The sequence below is a fragment of the Notolepis coatsorum genome (assembly GCF_963971535.1).
Source record: "Notolepis coatsorum genome assembly, chromosome: 1".
NCBI lineage: Eukaryota > Metazoa > Chordata > Actinopteri > Aulopiformes > Paralepididae > Notolepis > Notolepis coatsorum.
In genome coordinates this window covers 306,921,397-306,931,396 of record NC_140165.1, presented here as the reverse complement: position 1 = coordinate 306,931,396, position 10,000 = coordinate 306,921,397, and the positions used below count along the sequence as shown (strand labels likewise).

General features: G+C 47.4%; 1 protein-coding gene across 1 annotated transcript in view; it reads right to left on the bottom strand.

Annotated features, from left to right (window-relative positions):
• The window catches only part of LOC311225697 (1-phosphatidylinositol 4,5-bisphosphate phosphodiesterase eta-1-like), a gene marked incomplete at both ends in the record, with an annotated part of 154,140 nt that overhangs the window by 10,451 nt on the left and 133,689 nt on the right, over window positions 1-10,000 (bottom strand). Inside the window, 2 exons of the mRNA XM_084311094.1 lie at window positions 7,241-7,325; window positions 7,489-7,613. Coding sequence (XP_084167220.1) covers window positions 7,241-7,325; window positions 7,489-7,613 — 210 coding nt within the window. The remainder of the gene's footprint in view (window positions 1-7,240; window positions 7,326-7,488; window positions 7,614-10,000) is intronic.

The window sequence follows — 10,000 nt, the reverse complement described above, 5'->3', positions numbered from 1 at the left end:
TGGATCGATGCCCCGACACAGTAATCTAATAATACCACCGAGCTCCCAGAGCTCGCTAACCTTTCCCAGCTGAGGCTCTTCCTCTTCCCCTGCGGAGGTCCCTCGTCCGTGGGGGAAACGCTCTCTACTGGTTCCCTGGTGCAGTGCATATGCAGGCACCCACTCTTGTGGGTGCTATCCAAAGAGCATCGGGGCAAAGTCTACAGCACGGCTGGCTATATTATGTTGTTTAGTATCAAGTGTCTTTTATAGGTTCGATGGTCATTAGGATTGTCTGTTTTGGATTATGGAGAGTCTATGGTAGGGGTGTAACGGTACACGTATTCGTACGGAACCGCTTCGGTACGTGACTTTTTCGATTCAGTATGCGCTGTGTACCGAACGAATGCAACGTCACTTTAACCACTAACGGAACACACGTGACAAACTTTTTTTTGCGTGCAGAACTTAATTCAAAACTCCAAGTCCCCAAAGCCTTGGACTCTGTATATCATTCTGTTCTTAGATGTATCACTGGTGGTCTAGTGGTTAGGATTCGGCGCTCTCACCGCCGCGGCCCGGGTTCGATTCCCGGTCAAGGAACTCACTTCCCTATGCCATAAATGTCATGTATGTTGTGTATGTCATAAATGTCTATATGAATTGAAAATGGGGGACCCTGATGGAAACAAGACAAACGTCTTTCTCAGGTCTGCATCCCCTTAACAATTGTATGTATTGAGCCGTACTGTATTGTACCCATTCTGCAATCTGTTAAATAAAGTTTTCATTCATTCATGGTACCGTCATTGTATCCTATTATGATAAGGTTGGGTGGTCCTCTCTGGCAGAGAGAGGTGACTTGCATTGGCATCTGTTTCTGTATCAGGCCATTATTGGTGATCTCCCACCCTACACCTCATCACCTCATTGCTGGATTGGAGCTCTGGACCTTATCATACTCACTCTGGTGATTGGCTTATACACGTAAGGTTCCTAGAGTTTGCACTGATTTAGGAACATCTGCTTTTAGCTTCTGTGCCCGAGAAACATGGAATGTTTTGCAATGCAGTTTAAAACTAAATCCATTAGTATCTATTGGCAAACCACTTCACCACAGTGTTGCAGTTGTTCTTAATTATTTTTTAATGTTTAATTGATTGACTTTCTGTTTCTATATAGTTTTCTTTCTTTCTTTTTTGTATTTATTACGTGTTGTATTTGTTATGGTTTGTAACCGACCCCAATCGCACAACACAAGACAGGTATGATGGTTTGCCAAGAAACAGATATTTATTTAGAACAGGGAAAAAGGGCACTGTCCCTTTAAGGGAGAAAACACAAAACACTGGAATAACACAAGAGGGGAAGGTAAAGTGCCTTTAAGAGGCGGGCAGGAAAAGGGAACACTAAGGGAAGGTAAGGGAACGCCTAAGGGAAGGTTAAGGGAACGCCTAAGGGAAGGTTAAGGGAACGCCTTGGGAAGGTTAAGGGAACGCCTTGGGAAGGTTAAGGGAACGCCTTGGGAAGGTTAAGGGAACGCCTTGGGACAGAGGACTAGGGACTAGGAGAGCTAGGGATAGAGGACTAGGGACTAGGAGAACTAGGGACAGAGGGACAGGTAATGGGGAACATAGGGAACAGGTTCTGGGGAACAGAGGGCCAGGTTCTGGTGACAGAGGGAACAGAGGCCCGCGGAGGCGGGCTGGGGACAGGGAGGAACTGGGGACTGGTGGGAAAACATCTGGGCCGCTCTGCAGAACAGAGGAGAGGGTTAATATTCAAAGGGAAAAAACAGAGCAGATGCAGAACAGTCCAAACAACAAAGTAACAAAGTAAATACTATCTTCGTGTGAACAAACACACAGTGGGAGATGGAATGTCCAAAATAATATCCACGAGAGAACAAAACAGAGTGGGAGATGAAATGTCCAAACAAATAACTAAGAGAGAACCAAAGGAGGCAATACGCTGGGAGAGTGACATCACAATCTAAACTCACCCAGGCGTATGCGTAATGGTACAGGAAACGCAGCGGGAAGGGGGCAAGGGGCATTACGCTGAGTGAGTGACATCACAATCAAAACTCACCCAGGCGTATGCGTAAAGGTACAGGGACAGCAGCGGGAACGGGGGCAAAAGGCATTACGCTGAGTGAGTGACATCACAATCAAAACTCACCCAGGCGTATGCGTAAAGGTACAGGGACAACAGCGGGAACGGGGGCAAGGGCACTACGCTGAGTGAGTGACATCACAATCAAAACTCACCCAGGCGTATGCGTAAAGGTACAGGGACAGCAGCGGGAACGGGGGCAAGGGCACTACGCTGAGTGAGTGACATCACAATCAAAACTCACCCAGGCGTATGCGTAAAGGTACGGGGACAGCAACGGGGCGAGGGCATCGCCACCGGGTGGCTGGCTGTCCGAGCCGAGGAACAGAGCGCTGGAACAGCGGCGGTGGCGAGGGCGTCGTCCACCGGGTAGCCGCTGTCGGAGCCGAGGAACAGAGTGCTGGAACAGTGGCGGTGACGAGGGCATCGTCCACCGGGTAGCCGCTGTCGGAGCCGAGGAACAGAGTGCTGGAACAGTGGCGGTGACGAGGGCATCGTCCACCGGGTAGCCGCTGTCGGAGCCGAGGAACAGAGTGCGCGCCACACCTTGGTGTGCGCGTCGGAACAGTGGCGGTGACGAGGGCATCGTCCACCGGGTAGCCGCTGTCGGAGCCGAGGAACAGAGTGCGCGCCACACCTTGGTGTGCGCGTCGGAACAGTGGCGGTGGCGAGAGCGTCGTCCACCGGGTAGCCGCTGTCGGAGCCGAGGAACAGAGTGCGCGCCACACCTTGGTGTGCGCGTCGGAACAGTGGCGGTGGCGAGAGCGTCGTCCACCGGGTAGCCGCTGTCGGAGCCGAGGAACAGAGTGCGCGCCACACCTTGGTGTGCGCGTCGGAACAGAGAGACGCCTCGGGGTGCGTCTGCGAGGAGGAGTGTGCCAAGCACGAGGATCCTTGGAAGATGCGCGTTGCGCGCTGGAGACTGGAGAGCGTGCCAAGCTCGAAGGTCTGGAAGATGCGCGTCAGTGCGCTGGTACGGAGGAGCGTGCCAAGCTCGAAGGTCTGGAAGATGCGCATCTGTGCGCTGGTACGGAGGAGCGTGCCAAGCTCGAAGGTCTGGAAGATGCGCGTCAGTGCGCTGGTACGGAGGAGCGTGCCAAGCTCGAAGGTCTGGAAGATGCGCGTCTGAGCGCTGGTACGGAGGAGCGTGCCAAGCTCGAAGGTTCTTGGAAGATGCGCGTTGCGCGCTGGTCTGGAGAGCGTGCCAAGCTCGAGCGTCCTTGGAAGATGCGCGTTGCGCGCTGAGGACTGGAGAGCGTCTGCGCTGGTCTGGATGTGCGTCAGGACGAACAGCTGCGCGGGGGTCTGCAGTGGAACGCTGGGGTGCCTCCCGTGGAAGTACAGGGAGCGCAGACCAGTCTCCCCCACAGGCAACGGCGACAGCTGGCGAAGGCTGGAGCAAACATCTCGACGCCGGAGAATGGAACAGCATAGGCAGACAGAGGATCTCCCGAAAGAGTCTAGATGTTTAGAGAATATGACTCGGCAAGTATACAACACGACCCCACGCCAAAACGAGGGGAAGCGCCCTGGTATTTAAAGCCCACAGGGGGACTAATTAGCCTGCCACCACAGGTGCGAGAGATAATAGAATATCAAACAGGTGTGGCCACTAAGGGTAAGGAACGAGAGGGTGGGGGCTAGAGAGAGTGAGTAGGGAATTCCTAACAGTAGGCTTAAAGAAGACAGAATTCCTAACAGTAGGCTTAAAGAAGACAGAGAAAGGTAGTGAGCAGCGGGCAAAACCTCACAGTATTTATCAACGTCATTGTAAATGAGAGCTTGCTCTCAATGATCCTTCAAGATTAAATAAAGATTGAATGAATTAGAAATTCAAAGCGGCGACATCATCTTCATCAAGTCAACTGCTGGCAGCAAGCGTATTGATATGTATAAACAGGAAAACCTCAAATGGTAAATCGGTTTACATTTTATATATGAAATCAGCGATTAGCCTACTCTTTATTGTCCTGTTCAGATACTGTACTCCAAGAATATATTTTAAGCAGGGAATGTGAGTCATTTGAATTCCACCTGCTACTGGAAAGCAAAGCTCTCGTCGATAGAGCACATGCAGGGTATGAGGCTTAGTGAAAGTTCAGTCAGGAAGTCATTAGTAATGAGTTTCAACTATATTTCAGCTCATTGGTCTTTGCCATCACAGTATTATCCAATTACCCAGTTACAGTAGTTTAGCCTAAAGCTTGACACCCCTTCCCTCACGCCTCCTCAGGAAACAATCACAAAGAGCTGCTGTCTTCACATGACTTTACCTGTTTCAACTGTGTTGTCCAATATAGCTGCCCGTTTTGCACCCCGTCACCACCACCACCACCACCACCACTACTACCACCACCACTACTACCACTACCACCACCACCACCACCACTACCACCACTATCACCACCACTACTACCACTACCACCATCACCACCACCACCACTACCACCACCACCACCACCACCACCACCACCACTATCACCACCACCACCACCACCACTATCACCACCACCACTATCACCACCACCACTATCACCACTACCACCACCACCACTACCACCACTACCACCACCACTACCACCACCACTATCCCCACCACCATCACCACTACCACCACTATCACCACCACTACCACCACTACCACTACCACCATCACCACTATCACCACCACTACCACAATCACCACCACCACAATCACCACCACCACCATCACCACCACCACCACTACCACCACTACCACCACTACAACTACCACCATCACCACTATCACCACCACTACCACCATCACCACTATCACCACCACTACCACCACTACCACCACCACCACCACCATCACCACCACTACCACCATCACCACTACCACCACCACCACTACCACCACTACCACCACCACCACTATCACCACTATCACCACCACTACTACCACTACCACCATCACCACCACTACCACCACCACCACCATCACCACTACCACCATCACCACTACCACAATCACCACCACCATCACCACCACCACCACTACCACCACCACCACCACCATCACCACTACCACAATCACCACCACCATCACCACCACCACCACTACCACCACCACCACCACCACCACCACCACCACCACCACTACCACCATCACCACTACCACCACTATGGTAGTACCACCACCATCACCACCATCACTACCACCACCATCACCACTACCACCACCATCAGCACTACCACCACTGGCACCACCACCACCACCAGTGCCAAGGCTCCAACTGGTCTCTCAGAGGGGTCCTTGTATTGACAACTCCAGGAGGGATGGCTTACACTCTGCCTCAGTGGGGGGTATTTCCTCTCCTACAGCTATACCTGGAGCTCATTATACTCTGTGAAGGAGCCAAAGAGTTCTAATAGTACATTTACATTTTGTCATTTAGCCGACGCTTTTATCCAAAGCGACTTACAAGTTTTGTACAACAAGACAGCAGGAAGGGCACAACTCTACCAGCTGAGTAACAATGTTCATCAAAGTGTTGAGTGCTACGGTGTAGGTTAGTATGACAAGTGCATGACAGTAAGGTTAGTTAGGGTTAGATTTGTTTATTTTTTAATTTTTTTTTAAATAGATATTAATCTAATTAATATATAATTAATAATTAATATTATAATTAATATAATATATTTATCCCTTGGTGTCGCCACCAAAGTCTCTTTCATTTGCTGTGTTCTAAAAAGAAAACAAAAGCTTTATTTCAAACTCGTGAACCTGGTCTCCCCTGATGGAACTGGTTTGTTGATCACAAACATATCAATGCAAAGTGTCTTTAGTCATTTGTTCTGTGTAAAATGCAAAACACCTGGCGTAGAAACATCTTATTCATTCATTCATTCAATCTTTGGGAAGGATCATTGAAAGCAAGCTCTCATTTACAACGACGTCGAGAAATACAGCGCATAATAATAAAAAAAAAAAAAAAAAACAATATAGAGACAGAAGGTCAATACATTATTTAATATAATAATTAAAAACAACTGCAGACTGTGGTGAAGTGGTTTGCTATTAAAGCTTTAAACTGACCAATAGATGAGTTTTAAAGTGCATTGCAAAACATTCCATGTTTCTGGGGCACAGAAGCTAAAAGCAGAGATATGATAAGGTGGGCCCTCATTTATCAATGGTGCGTGCACACAGATATGTGCGTAACCCGTGCGTACCATCATTTCTAAGCAAAGTGTGTGACTTATCAATTTGAACGTGTGCTTGACTTTGTGCGTATATTTACGCACAGCTCAGAGCATGCGTACCTGCCGCCCAGCGGTAGAATATGAATATTGCAACACGGAAATAAGCTTCCGTGCATTAGTTTCAACTAGGGCTGTCCCCGACTAAGGATTTGGATAGTCAACTATGATAGTCGACCATAAAAAATTAAATAAAAATAAAGTATTATATAAAAAAAAAATTTATCATTCGATTTGGGCTGTGTGGGGTGCTTAATGTCTATAGGAGTCGACTGAAGGCTTCTTGTCCTCTGCAGAAGCATGAAATTGGTCGACTGATGGATACATCTTGATATTTGTCTAGTCTAGTGTGTTCATTAGATGGGTGCAATCCTCTTTCAGTGCCTCTGTGCCTGTTTTCTTAGGCAGTTAGCCTCTGGTATGCATGCCATTAGCGTTAGCCACGCTTCTATGCCTCTTTTCTTTTGGAAAGAATGATACAATTTTTTATTTTTTTTATAAAATATATATATATATATATTTTTTGTATTCGACTAAGAGGTTAGCAGTCGACTACGGCTCCTTTCGACCGATTAGTCGACTAATCAACTAATAGGGGTCAGCCCTAGTTTCATTATAGTTCATTGTAAAATAGCGACAGTAGTGTAATTATTGTCAAACCCTATAAATAGCATTCCGAATGAATGCAGCATGGTTTATCTATCTAAATATGGACTTGGGTGTTGGACTCTTTCCTCGTTAAAATACTGGCTATTGGATTTGGCTCAAGGCAGAGCATTCCAACACATGAAGTGTTATAGATAAAATGTCTCATAAACCACAAAACAGTAATCATCAAAAAAAAAGAAATGGGTTGAATGAGTGCAAATGATCGTATTGATATTAGCGTGTGTGATTGTGTGTGTGTGTGTGCGTTTCTAACCATTATCGTCCACGACCCGCGTCTGCTCCTTGCAGCAGTCAACAGGGAGGCCGATAATCTCCACCTCCACAAACGGATCAATAATCTGATGGAGAGGGATTAGGATGAACTCAGATCATCACATTATAAAAACACTACAACTCTGTAATGACAGTCCAAATCTCATTTATGCCATCGCAACTTTCCTTTTTTTTCCTATGTAAATTAGTTATATATCTGTGTGAGTGCGTGTGTGTGGGTCTCTGTACCTCCCCGCGGTCCCCGAGCATAGAATCCGGCGGCTTGGGCAGCTGTTGTCCGCTAATGATCTTGAGGATCAGCTGTTTCTTGGGGTAAGCTGGAAGCGGGTCTTCGCAGAACGAGTTGAAAGAGCCTATAGGAGACGAGCACAACGAAAAGAGACCGGATCACATCCGTCACTCAAATCAAGTCCAAGCAGCGAGTGTGTGTGTGTGAAAGAGAGAGAGAGAGAGAGAGAGAGAGAGAGAGAGAGAGAGAGAGAGAGAGAGAGAGAGAGAGAGAGGGGGATAAGGAGAAATAGAGAGTGAGAGACAGAGGGGAGAGATAGGGAGAGGGAGAGAGAGAGATCAGGAGAAAGAGAGACAGAGAAAGGGAGAGAGAGACAGAGAAAGGGAGAGAGAGATAGAGACAGAGAGATAAAGAGAGAACGAGTTGAAAGAGCCTAGTAGAGGAACACAACGAAAAGAGACTGGATCGTTTCACATCGTCACTCAAATCAAGTCCAAGCAGCGTGTGTGTGTGTGTGTGTGTACTTCTTATTGCTATACTACAGGAGACACTGAGCCGTTTACACTCTCATGCAATGGTTACCAAAAACATTATGGGGACAAATGTGGGTTATGGTTATGGTTAGGGATATGGTTAGGGTTAGTTACATAATGCATGTAAGTCTATGTAATGTCCCCATATTTCACATAAACAAACATGTGTATGTGTGTGTGTGTGTGTGTGTGTGTGTGTGTGTGTGTGTGTGTGTGTGTGTGTGTGTGTGTGTGTGTGTGTGTGTGTGTGTGTGTGTGTGTGTGTGTGTGTGTGTGTGTTATTCCAGGGTGGTGAAGGATGTCTATGTTTTTCAATGTGTGTATAATGTATATATATCGGTGGGTGACAGCATCTACTCAGATGGATCTATAGATCTTAAAAGTAGGGCAGCCAGTTCTGTGTCTCCACGGTAGCAAGCAGGGTGTGTGGCTCCGAGGTCGTTCGGCAGCTTGTAACAAAAACAAACGAGATAAGCACTGAGAGCAGGCAGGGTTTTTGGTCTGAGAGAGAGCTATGGGGAGAGTTTGACATTGCCGTTGCCATAGTGATTTGGGTCAAAGGACCAGTTGTCAAAGACAGCGTGTCACATAGTAACGAGAAGAGGGGGCGGGCCTGTCGTTGCTAGGGAGAAGACGTTATGATGTGAGTTCCTTCTGGGGTAAGTTAGACTAAGATACGACGTGGAACCGAGCAGACACCACAGAGACTTTGAAACGATTCCTCGCAGGGAGGGGTGGAGGGGAGAAAGTGCCACAACATCAGGGAAGGCTTTTGGATAACAGCTAGGCCGCCACGACCACTGAGCGGGGTAACAGGAGAGATCATTAGAATAATGAATTTAGTTTCTTCCAAAGACTTTTCAAGGACAATACAGAACTGTCTTCCATCTGGTACAGAGGCTCTGTTTATAGAATAAACAATGTTTTTCCAAGAAAGGTATCACGTTGCCAGTGTCGAATTCTTATGATTACGGATTGCATTAAAGTGGGATGACATCGATGTACAGCCAGTATGAGAAGGTCGACTTCGGAGAGAGAGATAAACACAACACAGAAACTACACAAACATGGAGGAAGAGGTGATACTGGCTGATTATGGTCGAAATCTAACAGTGGTCAACAAACACCTGCCACCAGCCAACATTCTGATACATTCTGTGGTTGGTGTCAATGGGCTTTTGAACTCTGACAGCCAACGTGGCTTTTTGCTTCGGAAGGTTCTTCTCTACTCTGAGAAAATCTTGTTTGATTAAAGGATGAGAGCATCATGTAAATTTTGAATCCAATAGTCACCGTGGCTGGTGAACCAAAAAGTACATTTCCTGGTGTGTGTGTGTGTGTGTGTGTGTGTGTGTGTGTGTGTGTGTGTGTGTGTGTGTGTGTGTGTGTGTGTGTGTGTGTGTGTGTGTGTGTGTGTGTGTGTGTGTGTGTGTGTGTGTGTAAAATAAGATAAGATATTCCTTTATTGATCCCCTTGGGGAAATACAGGCATCATAGCACCATGGGGGGGGGGGGGGGGGTAAATGGTAAATGGTGCATTTATATAGCGCTTTTGTCCAAGGCGATTTACAATTTTTTTTCCTCACATTCACCCATTCACGCAAACACGTTTAAACACGATGGCGAAGGCAACCATGCAAGGTGGCAACCTGCTCATCGGGAGCAGTTAGGGGTTAAGTGTCTTGCTCAAGGACACATCGACGCGCTACCCGGGAGGAGCGGGAATCGAACCGGGAACCGGAACTTCCGACTACCAGACGACCACCCTACCTCCTGAGCCACTGTCGCCCCTACAGGTATGGTATGGGCAGGGTAATAGTAGAAGACATAAATATAGGCAATACATTTAGTACTGTATAGTACAGTAGAAAAAGAAAATAAACGATAATTAACTCTGAATATACACATATGAGCAAGTAGGCAGTGTGATCGAAGGTGCAGATGAGGGTCTGTATGCCTTCTCGGTTATATTATACGT